At 39.3% G+C, this 17,422-nt stretch overlaps 1 protein-coding gene across 5 annotated transcripts in view; it reads left to right on the top strand.

The window, feature by feature from the left end:
* Positions 1-17,422, top strand: part of pard3bb (par-3 family cell polarity regulator beta b) — a 192,379-nt gene that overhangs the window by 123,033 nt on the left and 51,924 nt on the right. For all 5 annotated transcript variants that reach the window (XM_027290885.1, XM_027290884.1, XM_019269594.2 and 2 more), the window contains one exon: positions 15,295-15,412. In XM_027290885.1, the coding sequence (XP_027146686.1) occupies positions 15,295-15,412 (118 nt within the window). The remainder of the gene's footprint in view (positions 1-15,294; positions 15,413-17,422) is intronic.

Below are 17,422 nucleotides of genomic sequence, written 5' to 3'. Positions count from 1 at the left end.
AAACTTTACTTTAGTTTTTAACAATTGAAGACAGGGATGTGAAAGCAGTGCCAAATTCTTTCAAAACTATACCAAGGTCCAGGGTGAGACACCACTGTCCTCATGTAAATACTACTTAAACAGAGACATAAAAACAAATTGTTGACTTGACTATATATATGAGCTTATATATGTGCAGTCAATCACATTAGGCAGTTTAAACGAAGTTTAAATTCTTCAACAGCTTTCTTGCCATGACAAACATTAAATATTGATCTTTAATAATGGACACTATGATAAAATGTAGGTTGTGTTTTGTTTCTGTTGATGAAGACAGTAATAAAATGTTAGTGGTTGGCTTTCAGGCAATGAAAAAATACATGATATTTTGCCCCAGAAAACAGAGGTAAAGTGATGCATGGGTCAAGGTTTTTTTAAGATCTGCACTCAACCTGTTATGAGAGCACATCTGCACCGCTCAGCTTGTAAAAATATCCATTAATCAACGACCCGAACCCGACCCACAAACTGCCAACTTGCATTATTGCATTATACTTGCATTATAGTAGCATGATTTTCAGGACTGAGGACACTGTGGCTGGGCTCTCTTTTTTAAATCTAAAATACTTGCCAAAATCAACACTGGTTAACACCGTGCTGATCAGTTTAATGTATCTAATATTTATTTACTTCATCTATTTACTGAAGTTCCCCCCTCTATTTCCTTCCTCAAGAGAAGAGTAACGAGTGTAAGTGTAATGTCAGGATTTTGGAAACCAATATCCATTGCCCCAGCAGTGTTGGCAGAGAGTGCTATTCATTTATCATCACTTCCTGAAACCTGATGATGCAGACAGGAGGAAGTCCAGGTATTGGCCGACAGTAATCGATGGTGCCAAAAAAAGAAGGTAGTGTGTCAGCGGTGTCTGTGTGTGCGTGACTCGGTGTTACTGTGTGTGAAGGGAGGCCAGAGCCGCAGTATGCATGTGGGAGACAGAGATAAACAAAATCGCTAAGGAGTCCATTCCATCAGCACCTGAGCAAAGCACACCGATTTACAGACACAAACACTAAGAGGAATACAGTGATAAAAACACCAGCAATGTACAGCTCACAAATGTACAAAGTTGCGTCTGCATGCAGACTGTGTATAAGATATAGATAGACTGCTGTCTGTTAGAAAATAAGTCACTGTTATTTAAAATCCAGACAACAAAACAGGCACTGCCTCGTCCTGGATAATGATGATAATCTCAGGGATGAAACAACACCAACGGCTGACTTTAGACTGCTCTGTCTGACTTGCACTTTAAGCTGTGAGTGCTGCTGGACATACCACGTTTGTTCAGTCAGTGTAAATAAATCCTTTCATTTATTAGGTTATGATTAAAAAAAAAAAAGATGAGCTGGAATATTCAATAAACAGCACACACAACACATATGTGGCTTCTACTTTCACCCTGTTAATTAATGTTGCATTAAGAAGTCGATGTCTTCCTAATGGCACTCTCATTTAAAGTTGTACACTGTATGACATCTTAAATTATTTGTACTTTGCCTGTTTTGTTTACTCAAAGGAAAACAAGTTGGGCCTAATCACTAATTAGGTCTAATTATACCACTATTGTTTTGTTTCAATAGTGCTACGTGCCTTTAATTTCTGGTCATTGCCTATCAGTAATACATAGAGAAACTGACTCTGCATCAGCAGTATGCCATTTTTTATTACCTTTATTACCTTTGCTCACGAATGCAGTCTGCTCTATAAATACCGGTGCACCTCCACTAATTTTAAAAGCCCCTTTGTGCTTTTAATCTAGAACTGAGACTGAGCCAACCACTTAAAACGCTCATTCATATCTGCACTCGGCATTTGCCCCTCCTGAACATAATGTTTGACAAAAGCTGCGAGGACTCCACAGCAGAGGAGCAACAGGCTGTGAGACCTCTGAAAAAAAATATTGAGGAAGATAAATGTTTTTTTTCTTAGCCAGAAATGACCACACTGAGACGAGAGCACAGTTGAAGTAAAGCGTGTTAGGCTGTACTTTGTTTAGTCCCAAACTTTCACCTCTTACAGCTAAACAGTACACTGTTTCTGAAAGTATTTGAGGTGAAAAATAGGCAGTTCTGTAACTGAATCTTGATTCATGTTGTGTGTTGTGCTAGACAGACTCCCTGATAATGACTTGTATGACTGCAGTGCCGCAAAGCATTACCCGGCCTTATTGTCGGTTTAAATTAGACTGTAATTTACAAAATGAATGTCATGGTGTATGAAAGAAGAGTTGAAGACCACACACTTGCGAGGAAGCCTTTTAATGAGGTAATCAATGGGGGAAGTAGGGTAATTTCCCCATAATCAATAATAAACAATCTGAGCTTTTTTGTTGCTGCCCATGAGAAAGAATGTTGGTTTAAGACACGTGCACGTTCGCTTCACTTCACAGACTGCGTGTGATCATTTATATAGGTCTTGAAATAATCAGTCATATCACCCAGCAGCACACATTTATGCATTTGCACATGTGTGTGTGTGTGTGTTGTGAGTGTTATCAGTGGTTTGCTTTAAACAGCTCTATTATGGAAGGACAGTTATTTAACCACACACCACAGTGATATATCACACTGTCTGCTTCTCAACTAGCCCACCACCTTTAATTCTAAAGGACACAGGCAGCTCAATTCCTTATGCATGGCAGAGTTTAATGCAGACTCATTTAGTAAACCCATTACACAAACACACACACACACACACACACACACACATACACAGACACCACACCTTTGGGAAAGATTACACATACATAAGGCATGAATGTGTCTCTCACACAAGCCCAAATGATCCACTGAATCATTTTTCTCCAAGATTCTTCTTCCACAGAGGTAAGCATTTCTTGTGTCCCCACCCTTTATGTATAAGACCCTTATGTATTCACACCAGGCTGTCGATGCATGAAAATATGCATTTTTAAATTTAGTCAGCTTAGTCTGGACGTCCAGTCATTTCTCTTGGTGACGTCCTGCATCTCTTCCAACTTAATACACAGTTGGACAGATCGGAGGCCCTGAATTGCTCGCATAGGGGAAGGAAGTAGCAAGGAAACTAGAGTGGGTGGGGAAAAAAGGGATGCAAGCAAAGGAGCTCTTCAAAAGATTTTCAAGTGGAGAGCAGGATTCTTTGCCTGGCATCAGCACACACACACACACACACACACACACACACACACACACACATTTACACTATTTTTCTTACTCCCTCCCATTGTCACACTAAAACCATTTTGTGCGCTCACACACTTAGCTGCACGTCCAAAACTGAAGTAGTTAGGATGTCAAACACACACACACACACACACGGACACAGAGAGTACATTTTCTGAAGTGACCACCCAAGCCTTGCATGAGTGCTGCCCTCAGTTTTCTTGAGTGGCTGCCCCCTCCCACCCTCACCCCACCACTACCACCACCACCACCACCACCTTCCAAGTGCCCCTTGCAGGTTACCATAACAACCACGACCTGTGGCACTCCACCAATTAGAAAACAATCAGCCTGGAGAGACCAGAGTGAAGTGAGCTTGCGGCACAGAGAGAGAGAGAGAGAGAGAGAGAGAGGAACTATAGCACGAGTGAAAGATAAGTAGAGAGCAAATAAAGTCACGGATGAAAGTAAGAAACGTAAAAATGAAAAGAAAGAAAGGACTGTTTTTTGTTTTGTTTTTTTACATGAAGAAAGCGTGGCTCCTCCTATAATATATGAATACGAAAGCACAATACAGTGGTACTTATGACAATGCAGTGGCCTCGAAATAGATGCTTATAATATTGCATGTTTTAAAACCGTGTTAGACAGGTGTTGAGGTCATTTTTGTTGTCACGTCCTGTTCTGTATATAAAGTCAGGTGTAAGTATGTGTACAACTTGCCCAGTTTGTATATGAAGGGCCGTACTGTTTGTCAGGCATACAGTTTTCACAGTATAATGTGAAAACCGTATGCCTGACAGTTGTATGTATCAACGGCTCACAGGTTCCATAGGTTTTTCCACACATAATAAAACATACCCTCCTTCCAAATTAAAATGAATAACCATCTGCCGGACGCTTATAAACTGTTGCCACTTATAAAAACGACAAAGTTCCTGCTCCATCCCTCTCGTCTTCCTCAGTGTTGCTCCACTTGTTTGTGTTGGGTTTGTCTGAAGAGGATAAACATGTTTGAAGTGATTTTGCCAATGGCTTTCACTTGTCCCACCATCTGCCATTGTGAGAAACTCTGAAAACTTTAGCTTTGTTTGTGCTGGAAGAGCAGCCGTTTTATATCATACAGTAATAGTCTTCCCTTCTGTATAGCAATCCACCAGACTTCCTATGAGATACTAGTAAGTGTGACAGAATAGAAACTGTAGTTTAAAGGCAGCTATGCTTCTTTTACAAATGTTGATTTATACAATATGTACTGTACTTTACCTAAAATATTTAAGCCTGCATATATAGATTTCACTCATCTTACTTCACATGAACAGAAACAATGCAAGCTCCCGAAATGTGTGAGAGTCAAAGTGATGAAACAGAAGCCAGGAATAGAGGGAGCTCGTACAGGAGAGATGAGCTTTTCGCATTGCTTGACTGATCACTGGAGAGGCTTTCTTTCCTCCATGTTAATTAATCAGACATTGTCTCAGCTCAACGACTGCCACACACACACACACACACAAACACACACAGGCCTGTTTTTTTACACTGTAATACATATTCACTGTCTTCATTTTGCACACTTTTCACATACACACACTGGAGGGAGCTTTCACTAGGTGACCGGCTGGTCTGTGGGAGTGCTGTTTTCCACATCACTCTCTTCTTGTAGGTAATTAGTTTTGGTGGGGCGGGGGCTGTGGGTGTGAGTGTGTTTGTGTGTATTTCAGGGTGTATCTCTGCGAGATTTGAGTAGTCACGTGATCATTAAAGCAAATAATATACATCACACATTGCACAAAGAAATAGGTGCAGCAGCAAGTCAAAGGCTTTATATATAAGTTTTTTTTGTTTTGTTTTTTGTCACATTTGAATAAAGTCTACAATAATCTAATGTAAGTCCAACTCTCTCTTTGTGACATCTGCATCCATGATGTGCAACTCCCCTCTCCAGAACAACCCGTATATCCCCAGCAACTGTTGATTTCTAAAAAAATAGATTTCTAATCTTCACTTCTTTCCTATCTACATTTACACGTCTAAACTTACTGTGGCAGGTATTTGTCCCGCAAATTGGCATGTAAGAATGCGCTCTCACTGTTTATTTGAAAGACCAATTGGAGACCTTAAAGACTTTATTATTATGGAAATTCTGTGGAAAGAAATGTGGAATTTTCAGCTAGTTCAAAAACTGAGAGAAGTAAGTGGATTTGAGGACCCTGGCGGATATGAGAGAGAAGTTTGGAGTGTTTTTGAACTAAAGGGAGGTAAAATGGAAGGTTAAGTGGGATTAGGAAGAAAGAGGAATGGAAGTTAAAGAAAGAAAACGAAGAAGGGGTGAAACAGAATTGATGTATGGAGAAGAAAGAGACAGAATGAGTGTTTGGAGCTGCAGGAACAAATTAGCAGTAGGAAGTGTTGAAGAAAAGGGGGATTTCTTTCTAAAAGCAGGAAGGATGCAGAGTAGAGGAAATGAAGGATAAAGGATAGAGAGAGTAGAAAAAAACAGACAAATGAATAGAATAGAGAGAAGACATGGAGATGTTTGAGGGCCAGTGAATGTTTGGAGCTAAAAAGGAAAGAGAAGATAGTTTGAAAGAGAAAATATGGGCTGAAAGGAGACAAGAGTGGACCCAAATAATTGCGGCAATGAGAAAAGTGGATCAACTAGTGAACTGAAAAGGAGAAAAGAGGAGGTAGCGAGGGATTCAGAGGGGGAGAGAGGCTAAGTGGATGTTTTAGGATAATTCAACAGATGAGATTGGGAACTAGGTGGTCAGAGTAGGGACATGCAAGGAGAATGATGAGGGAGGTCTGTGAATGTCCAGGGCTAAACAGACAAGAAAAAGAGGTGGGGCAGTAGAATAAAGTAAGGGATAAACTGAACAGAGATGCTGGGAGTTGAGAATGTGAAGAGGACTAAAAGAGAGGAATGAGAAGAGGTATTGGGAGAAGGGGGGGGGGCCTTGGGCCAGAGTGTGTGACTCAAAGCGTGTGATTCAGCCTGGCTAATAAGGAAAAGCTCTCAAGAGGCACTCGACCACCCCATCCCTTCCTCCCCCTTGCTCTCTTTCCTTCAATATACCCTTTTCTGAGTCTCTTTTTGCCCTGTTGCACTCTCTTCCTCTCATTTATGATTTCCGCCGCTCGTATTTGCACAAGTAGTTCTCAATGAAAAATAAATTCCATGCAAAGGACATCCTCCCACAATGGAGCACGTACATGGTGAAAGGACACATGGGCACATAGACTCAGGCTCTTAAAAGGACACACAAACAGATGAGCACACTAAAAGTTTCAAGACACAAAAGGATGTAGAATCTGGAATGGAATTGGCTTTGTATATCTTTCATGTTATTTTCCATCTATATAGATGTTTGTTGTTCCTGTACTCAATCTAATATCTTTTTTTTTCTCACGCAGGAGGGATATGAAAAAGTGAATTTGATTGAAATTTCAGGAGTGCTAACCTGTAGCTAAGCAACGTGCACACTCATGTACAGGCTTACAGTTGTGTGCCTTTACATTTGTGGCTCTGTTCTTTCACCATGTGTGAGAGGGTTAGTAGACATGCGTTTGTGAGATAAATATTTTAGCATAAAGCCAAGTATAGTTTATGTTTTTTGCATCTATACTCAATGTAATCTTGCATGTTATGTAATTGCAGTGAATCCAGTTGAGAGCAGGTTAACATATTGTCATGGCTATTAAGTCTGAATCTTAAATGATTCACAGGTGTTTATATATTATGGCCATATTGAATCAATAATTACTACAGGATTCTCTTCACCTTAGGTGACGTTGAAGTTATCACCACACCTTTTAATTAAATCTAATCAAACTACCTCAGTTGAGTCCACTTGGCCAGCAATTATTAACAAGCAAAGGACATTTGAGAGAGAGCATGGGAGAGATGTAAAGTAAAGTTCAGCTCATAGGACTTCTTCAATTTCTTCTTCAACATTTTTAGTGAAGTTGGAATCAAGTGTAAAAATGCCTAATGAAAAAAAGTAGACTAAAGTAACGCAAAGTCGACACAGACAAAAGTGATCTATGGATTGATTGTGGAAAAGCCCATAGCATTGTTTATTAGTTTAAATGCTAAAGTCTGACCTCTACAAACCGTTGCTTTTTGATTCTTTGGAAGCCTGAAACTGCGCCTTTCCTTTTTTTTTGCTCTAATATAACCTATAAAAGGCTCCGTTATAGCCGGATATCTTTGTTTATTCTGCCTCTACTTTCCTTTGCATTAGACAAAAGAGAGGAATTATGCTTACTAGCAATTATTAACCATAATCTTTCCTTACACGAGTAGTTTTAGTGCCCAAACTTTTACAAATCCTAAAACTGTTGACAAGAGATTAAAAAAAGGCTCATAAGAATCATTTTAGTAATGGTTTAAGAAGGCTCTGACAAACAATGTTGTCCTGCCAAATGGGGCATCAAATCAGAGAACATTGTATTGATCTTTTTAAAGCCATTGACAAACAACCAATTCTGTTGTTTAATTAGGAGGACGGTAGAGATTTTTGAAAGTGAAGACAACATAAAACATCTCCTTTACATTAACATACAAATACAATTTATCAAAGCCATCTCCCTCTGCATGTCTCCCATGGAGGTATAAAGATAATTGGCTACAGCATCCACTATCTTAGAGATGCTTCTTTTGCCATGTAAGCTTTAAGGAAAACGTATTTTTGTATCACTCTGCATCATGTGATGGACGTTCACTGCGATCATCACTCTATATTGCACTGAATGAAAGAACATGAATGTCAGTAGTTTCCTATTTGGTATTTGCTCCTTATCATAAATTGAATTAAATAATTTAAACAGAATTGCAGCAGGAAATCTGACTAGAAAACACTGACCATAACGGGATTATGCACAGTATAGTACATCTGTCGGATTTTGTTGTGAGTAGTCAACCACATATATCAATAATATAATGAATGATGAATCTAAATATGCAGCAGGTAACCCCTAGCGCCAATTACTAATCCAGATTTAGAGAGTTGCCATCCACAGATATTGTGCTTGGCAGAGGCATCAGGCAAATAGGCCTCCTGCCACACACACCGCTGCTAAAGTCAAAAGAAAAGTTTGAGCCAGACATCCTGCCTACATGATTTGATGCCAGCCAGTTTACCACCTGTAGCCCTCCCTCTCTCTCTGGCTGTCAACCACACACACACACACACATAAACACCGAAGGCTTGTCTAAATAATGTTATGCCAGACAAGTTTCAATACGTAGAATACACACACACACTCACACACACATTGATTGCCATGATAGGATGCCAACCTCCTATGCCACTGTGAGTGTCTCCCTTGCACAGGCAGGCATTTAGACAGCACGTCCGATTGATGTCACGGCACTCGATAGAGCGCTAATTACTCCCTGTGCTTAGACGGCGGCACGTAAGGAGCAGTGTCATATCCTGTCAGCTGCATTTTAAAAACACGTGTCACTTCCTGTTAGCCTGCAGAGTAGAAAGAGAGAAAACAGAGCAACGTGACAGCACATACACTCCCTCCCTGTCTCTCTATTCTTGCCCCTTTCTTTCCTTTTTTAACCCCCTCTGACCCACCTGCCAGCAGCGGTGATCTTTTGTTGTCAAACTTCATTTGTGAAGACGTCAGCTAATTAGAGCTGAGCACAGGCTCGGGAAATTAGGAGGAAGATGATGATGAAGCACGAGAGAAGGGAGATAGCGGAGGGAGGGAAGAGGGAGGGCAGGGCAGAGGAGATGGAGAAGAGATTAAGATGGAGTGGAAGAAGGAGAGATAGATGGTATCAACATAGGGATGGAAATGACAGCAGAGATGATTACCTGTATAAACTGGATGGTAGAATGTCGAAAGAGAGTGAGAAAGGGAGGAATGGAGGTGCGGGAACTGAAAATAGATTGTGGAGAAAGGTTGACAGAATTGTGAATATTTACCACACTAAATGAGTCACAGGAAAGATAAATGAAAACAAAATTGAATACGTCACAGACATGTCAAAATGACAGAACGTATAATATAAAATAAGCTAATATCCATGCCAACACGTTAGGAACAGTAGCTCACATTGATTAAGTTGTTTTTGTTACTTGCCTGTAATCTGGTGTGTGTGTGTTTATGTTGTGTATGTGTGTTTGTGTGTGTCTAAGTGAGAGCAAGCAGCCAAGTGAAACAGAGATACAAGATACAGGGAGAGAGTGAGATAATGCATTGACCTGTGTCCACTGTTGTGATCTAGTTGATCTTTGTAAGACACAGCTAATAACGATCCTCTACTCTACAACTAGACACCGGGGAGAACACACACACACACACACACACACACAGACCAGTACACATTTGTTGATGTGTGGAAAGAAAAAGACTACAACTCCCTCATCATCCCCAGTCAATATTAAACTAAATTTCTTGTGTTGTGCTCCTCACAGTTATTGACTGTGGCTTGTGTCCTGCCACTGCCAGAAGATGTTACCAGCATAAAATTAATATATAAAGATAATGATGTTTAAACTTTTTTTTTTTTTTGTGATCTGCAGTGATCTGCATCAGCAGGACGCAAAGTCACACATTTCCCACTCTCCTTGAAAAGGGTGAACGAGCCATTTATATACAGTGTGTAGCATCTCTTAAGCTCCTAAATCAATTGCAGTTTATGTTTTCAAGCTTTATTGATTTTTCCAAATGGCCGTCATGACTTTGTGTTTGTGCTAATGAAAGGAAATCCTACTTTACTACTGCGGTTTATTCAGAAGGTCAACAGCTCTGCCTGTGTCATTTAAAAAAAAAAAAAATCTTCTCTTTCTTTCTTCCAAGAATGCAAGACTGACATTCACCTTGTTTCTCTCTCTTTCGCTTAATATTTAAACACCAGCATACAATTTTACTCCCCCTATTACTGAATTGTAACATTCTACATTCATAAAAAAGATGTCAGTAGACTATCTTACAGCGAAGGGGTTTTAACAGGTACCTCTATGTGGTTTTGTGTAGCTTCTTTTATCTATACACATACTAACACACCCTCACATACACACTTTTACGAACATAATAAATCATCATGAGGTAAGAGTCTGAATATCGCCCCCTGTGACACATCTTAAGAGACCATACATCACCTATACGTATGTTCATACACACATGTGTGTTCATCTGTGTGTGTGCATTGCTGAGTGTAAAAAACACACCATTGTCCTTTGGCCATTTTATGTCAGACAAAAAACATCTGCTTGACCTTTCTCTCTTTATCTCAACCCTTTTCTTTTGTATCCATCTCCTCATCTACCCCTGTCTTCCTTTGTATACACCCTTTATGAATGTTCTAATGGAAGGAAATAATCAGTAGATCATAAGGTGGCTATATGTCATGTTATTGATGTTGTTATTAAGTTTAGCTTAAAGTGAACCAGTCTGATAATCCATTTTTGAGGTATTTCACTTAGAAGTATCTTTAAAAGAATTCAAACCTCTGCTTAGGTTCCTGATAGATTATGACAGTCATATCATTTAAAATGAATGTTGAATATACATGACCTATGATCACACATCACACTGGCTTAAACACTGGAGTCTCGCTTTTAGATGGCTTAAATGACAAGCATCCCAAAACTGATTTAAAAGCAAGCTGGAAAACACATTTTAAGGGCTTTACTATAAGATTGTGTACCCTTTATAACCATGCTGGTAAATATTTATAGGCTTTAATGACAAAGACATATTCCTTTACTGTGGACATTGATATATTTCAGGGTGTATTTCACCATGTTATTAATGGAACAGAAGTTTTAATTATTAATAGCAGCATTATTAACAGCTATGCCAAGTCTCCGATTCTGATTTTAAACATTTATAGAATTATTATTGGTGTGACAGAGCAAGAGCAAAAGATTGATCTCCCTGGGCTTGTGTATGTGTATGTGTGTGTGAAAGAGAGGGAAGCAGAAGTCTGTTGCTGGACTGAACTCAGGCCCATGCTTTTATTTTGAAACATGTAAGCTTAGCTTATTAAGCACAGTTTATAACATCACAGTTTCGTAACCGTACAGGCTCAGCTACACTGAGTGTTTCTGTATCTTTCAATCAATTAAGTAGCAGTGAGTTGGGCTTTCAGTGCAATGTAACCTCATAGCAACAAATCAGTTTGTAACGCTGCTTATACATTTAATTCTCACCAAAATGCCATGTAATCCCACCTACAAACAGCAGCATAAGAGATGATGATACTGAGAACAGTTTCATTTATTTCATTTTTACTAAAACTGCTAAACTAGCAAACAAACAGAATTTCTCATGTCATTTTATACATTTGTAGTATTGTGAAATAAATTAATGCATTATGATTGTGAAACCATGAAACCAGGATTTTTCCTCAGATAAATGTCATACTCACTTGAAGTAATTGCTGACATGAGATTTAACCAGCTGAAAGCATTTCACTTTCAAACATGTTTTGAATACAGATCAATGTATCACGCACAAGCACAGAACAGTGCCATTCTTTTTGGCTGTTACCAAATGAATAAATCCTATTGGTATTTAACTACCACAAGCTAGTTAAAAAGTGAATACAAGTCTCCTTTTCTTGTGGCTTACTTGTTTCTCTAAAGCTAGTGAATAACTTCCTCAGTCTGTGGTCATGGAAATATTTACATAAATATCCGTGTGAGTGTTGTCTTCTGTCTTTGTTTATCATATTTATTTCTTCTTGAGCCCACCCTCTTCCTTTTATGTGGGGTCATAAATCGTATAAAGTACTCTTTGTGTGTGTGTGTGTGTTTACTTGTGTGTGTGTGTGCATGCATCTATGAACAGAAAATGAATGCTGCGTACATTTTACCACCATATCCTCCCAGGCCCCTTTGTCAATAAAATAGAGCGCAGGGTGAGGTGGTGTGTATGTGTGTGTCTGTGAGTGTGAGGTGTGTATCATCTGGAGCTCCTTGTGACACAAATCATTTCCACTGTGATGCATAAACATGAAACAGCACAGTAAAAAAAAGAAAAAGAAAACAGCACAGAATAGAGCAGAGCCTGCAGAGGAATAAAATAGAATACATTTGACCACCGTCCAACAACAGCTTCAGGATAAGTAGAATTTATATATATATATATATTCTTTTTTTCTTGTTGTAGTTGAACATTTTCCAATGTTTTGTTTGAATCCTCCAATGTCTTTCCACTGGCCACTAACTGCAATTGTTTCAGGTCTGTTTAAACAGACCTGAAACCTTTGTTCTATTTCTCATGTTTAACCCTCTCCCTAATTTCCAATTCATCCAAAGTGGCCCTAATAAAAAAGAGAATGGGATACCAGTCATGACTCGCACACTTAGGAATCCAACAGTGGAACAGAAGCCACATAAAAACAGTGTCAACAAGAGTGGTGAGAGACGTTCAGTTTAATGATGATTTGTGAGGTGTTAAGAGTAGCCTTTAATGCAAAATATACTGTTGAGTGAGGCAGGGAGAGCGTTTACAAGTCACTTTTGTATGTGAGGGTACTACTTTTTTATGAGCACATGCAGGCAGAAGGGGTTGGTCAGAGTGTTAGGGAAAGAGGAAAAGGAACATGTGGGGTGCAAATCGATTGCCTACAAATCTGAGTGTTTATTTCTGTCTATGTGATATCCCTGTGATGAGCTGCCAGCTTGCCTAAGGTATTTCTCTGCCTTCTACATTCTGGGTTACTGTAGTCTTCATGATGAATGAATAAGGTGGCGATGAATTTAATAAAAACATGTTGACTGAAATAAAAAGACGACATTTTTGTGTTTAGTTTAAATTGATACAATATAATGCTTCAATGTAAACTAATCGAGAATTTTAAAACCTCGACTGCAACGGAAATATTTGAGTCGAAAAAGAAGGTGAGAATAGTTGAGACTAAAAAAAATGTGTTTTGCTCAGTCATTGAGTGCAATTAGCATCTGATTTCACTCAGCTCCAAATCTACTCTTTGCACAGTAGACGTTGTGTGTTGCTGCTGACACAGCTCCCTTTCGCTCATATAGGCTAGAATATGCAGCATGAATGCACTCACGCACAGACAGAGACTAGATTGTGTTTCACGATAATGCATTTCTCTATACAGTATGTACTGTACAAAAATAGCTTCTCTCAGTCTACAATGACACTCCAGTGCCCCCAGCCAAATTTAAAAGAGAATGAATGAAAGACAGACACTATGTATTCAGTCAAAGCATCGTTGCATTCTTTATTCCATTTCTGCCATATTCTGTAAATATTGCCCCGCATATTGTCACACTGGAGCTTTAAAGAAGTTAAACAGTTTAACAAAATGTAGGACCCCGAAGTAGTTAAGTGCAATCTTTCTGCTATATGAGGTTGAGAGCAAATTCAGTAGACATTATCTGAGATGTGAGGCCAGGTACGATGTATTTTCAGCACTGCAGCTATTACCGTCATTCACTGCTCTCTGGGTTTATGGTTTCAAAGAGAGGAAAGGAACGAAGGGTGAGAGCAAAATGTGAGGACGGCTGACAAAAAGTAATCAAGGTGTTGTTCTCATGATAGAATTGGTCTCATTTTGTAGGAATTAGTTTTGAATAACATTATCGCAGGTCCTGTACCTGTCAGTTGTACCTTTGAAGTGTATATGAACAAACATTTCCTTCTGCAAGTATGCTTTCTAGTCTGCTATGTCATTGTCCCGCATGTTTCTAAGCCTTTATTGTCATGTTTCTGATATGTAACATGTTTTTCCCACTCCACCGTCATCCCCGCTGAATGTTTCTGTCTCGACAGCCAGACATACAAGGACCCAAGTGTTCGTTTGATTGGTTGTTTTTTTCCCAAGCTAATCGGTTCTGTAGTCAGAGAGAAACACACACACACACACACACATACATGCACACACACACTAAATTGGGGCGAAGAATGTTTTTACAAAGACAAATTTTTACTTAAAGGAAATATAAGTTCATACACCTTCAGGTGCGCTTACATGTATATATTTAGCACATTTATGACTTTGTGGTTCAGTCCTGGTATTGCTGTTATTGTGATGTATAAACGTTAGTGTGATCTCTCAGAAGGTATAGTTTTGCTCACAGACTAGCTTTGAGACAGTGAGTAAAGTGTGCTGCTGTTTTTCTGACTTCTCATAAATCGCCTGATGGTGCATCGAGGTGTTTTTCCTCCTTCCATCAACTTGGCTCGTGAAATTGTTCCGCACTGCCGTTCTAATAGTGCATATGGGTACATACATGTACAATATGACTTTCTGTATTTCCCTTCTGTGTGGGTGTGTGTATGTGCATGACTCACAAGGGATCCCAGGGTTCAGTGTTGATATGCTGCATATTTCCTCTGTTGACAGAGAAAGAATATTCATATGATTGATGTTTTTGTTTTCTCGCCTTTTGCAAGAGAAGAAGAAAAAGATGGAAAAAACAGATATAGATGTAGTCAGTGGAATGATCAAGAGATTGATCTTTGCGGGTGTTTGTGTGTGGTGTGTGTGTGCAAGCGTGCACAGGTGGGCTTGTCGAGTCTTTATCTCTTCAGTGAAACTTCCGCAGGCTGAAATGACTGTTTGACTAAACAGATGGCTTCTATTGGCTGGCTCATTATCATGACAGCTGGTTGGCAGTGATGTCAGTCAAAGTTCTCAGAGTGTTTTATATTATATTGATAGTGATGTGATTCAGCTGCTGTGTGACAGTTCAGTAAGCACGGGTTCTGTCAAAAGTGCTCTCAAGATCCTGAATCCAAAAGTGACACTGAATTCACTCATTCCGGCTGTGCAGCAGACGGCGGAGCTGATCGCACCCATTCTAGACAATCACTGCGATTCCACCAAAAGCACTGCGACATGTTTCAGTAGCATCGCAGAAGCTGCAATTCTCCACGGAAAATACGAGGCTGGTGTATTTTTGACAAATGCCGCACAAAGCAGATCACGCTGGCCAGAAGTCAGACACAGAAAAGGCCATATCGTAAAAAAGATAAGAGTAAAGACAGAGGGAAACAATTTAACTATGTAGCCTACTTACTCGTGGTAGGATCATAAACCAAGGAAAAAATGACCAAATCTGAGCAAGTGCGTGCTTGTGACCGCCTTCGTCTCTGTGTTTTTTTGTGTGGCAGTGTGGACAGAATCCAGCAGCTGAGAAGAGAATATCAGCAGGCAAGAAGAGAAGGAATGGTGCCTCCTTATGAAGAACTCAACCCACGACGCAGAGGACATGAAAACGATGCACACAGGGTGAGGAGCTCAGACACACACACACATACATACACTTACAAGCACTTGAAAAAGCAAATCCACAGACAGACAGAAGGTCAGGTGAATAGCCTGATAATCTCTTAATCTGAAGCATTGTCCTTATGTTCGACCTTCCATCAATCTGTCCATCATCATGAGCTAACCAAGTGATCACTGTGTACCTGTATGTACATGGTGGGTGTGTATATGTGTCGTCAGCTCTCAGAATGATCACTGCTTTCACCGCGTTTGTCTAGTGATCAAGGCCCTTTAGCTGTCAGTCGCAACGTGCTCTTTGACGTGAATGGCTCCTGTAGGCATTGAGCTGATAGGACTTGATACGATCCACTTTTTATTGAGGATGAGACACAGGGGATATAAGTAGAGATGTAACTCTCTTGTCATCCTGCAGGTACTGTTTTTTCAAATCACAGAATCATAATCACATCCTCACAGATCCACTTCTGAGCTCAGGCTGTCTGAGTCACGCTGGATGAAGCTCAAAAACACATCTGTGATGCCGTAATGACGGGTAAATTATCAATGTGCTAAGAAGATCTCACCTCCCACGCTGTTACCAGGTGTCACCCTGCAGTGACTTTGTTTGCTACTGTCGCTAAGCAAATGAAAGTACTGCTATTACAATATCTGGGTTATCAGATTTCATTTTTATAATTCTCTTTATTTTGCCTTATCTCTTTGTCAAAAAGTCAGCGACAATATGTTTCTTCATCCTTGCTAGAGCAGCAACAAAGCATATATTATTATTTTTCTCTAGCTGTTCATACAGTGCATCAGTGCTGTTAATGTTTGTTGCTTTCCTTTAAGCCTAACATCTAGACTATACAAGTTGTTTCATGGGTTATGTTGTTAATAGAGCAGATGAATTGCAAAAACTGTCAAATTTTGAGAAATACAGCTTTGTGTTGGATAACACAACTTAACAAAAACAACACAGTAAAAGGTATAATTGAGCACAGTTACTCTTATAAGCCTGTTTGAAGTTTCACTTAAAAAACAATTTCACTACTGTAATTTTATCTTGTCTCTTGAGAATCAGAATCAGCTTTATTTCCAAGCTGGTTTTCACATGCACAACAAACGTTAAGTAGAAAATATAAAGATAAAAATCGAGTACTACTCTTCTCGTCACCGTGACATTTAAGCCTTCATGAGTTTTTTGGAAAAATATCACCCTGAGCATCAAAGATGAGGTCTTCGTGACTGGAGCGAAATTTAATCTGCTGTGGCGAATGGACAGGTTTATTGCAGCACATCACAGTTTAATCACTAAACCACGATCAGAAGTCAGAGGCTTCTCTGCCTGGATACTGTCAAAACTCATCATGGTGAAATTAAACAATAAAAACAAAATAAATAGTTTTCTTATTGAGTAATGAAAAATACAGCTCAGGGTTTTATACGCAGAGGAGGCAACCTTCCGTAAGAGTGTAAGACTGTTTGTGTTTGTATTTTATACATTAAGTATTACAGTATTACTAAGAAGAGTAACAATATACCAGTGTTTTAGTGTTATACAAAACATTGTATGCTTGTACATCAGGAAGAACAGTCAGTACAGTAGAAGTCAGTCCTGCTTGCAGGAATGCACATACCAAAACTTATTTTCTAAATGTATTAACTAAGCCAATGCACACAACAATTAGTTTCCCTGACCTTCAGTGTATGACATGTTATATCTGAATGACCTATAGTAATAATGACAACAAGCCAGGTTAAAAGTAAATATGAGGCAGATTCTTTCAGAGCATAAAGGCTGTAAAAGACAAGAGTCGCACAATGTCTTGGACACCATCTTTATCTTTAACTGTGGCGTAGTTCAAAGGACACTGCTGAAGGACCTCAGACTTAACAATTCAATAATGTAGCCCGGTGCCAGGACAAGCCATGTTTTAATAACTAGTAATAGAATTAAGATCTGAACTGAATCCATTTAAAGAGGTTACAAGAGGTAGGATGTCTAATAGTTTGAGTAAAAAAGCCTTTCTG

This window comes from Larimichthys crocea, chromosome XVIII (genome assembly GCF_000972845.2).
Source record: "Larimichthys crocea isolate SSNF chromosome XVIII, L_crocea_2.0, whole genome shotgun sequence".
Lineage (NCBI taxonomy): Eukaryota > Metazoa > Chordata > Actinopteri > Sciaenidae > Larimichthys > Larimichthys crocea.
The sequence above is the reverse complement of the archived record's forward strand: the minus strand, read 5'-3'. Positions and strand labels throughout refer to the sequence as shown.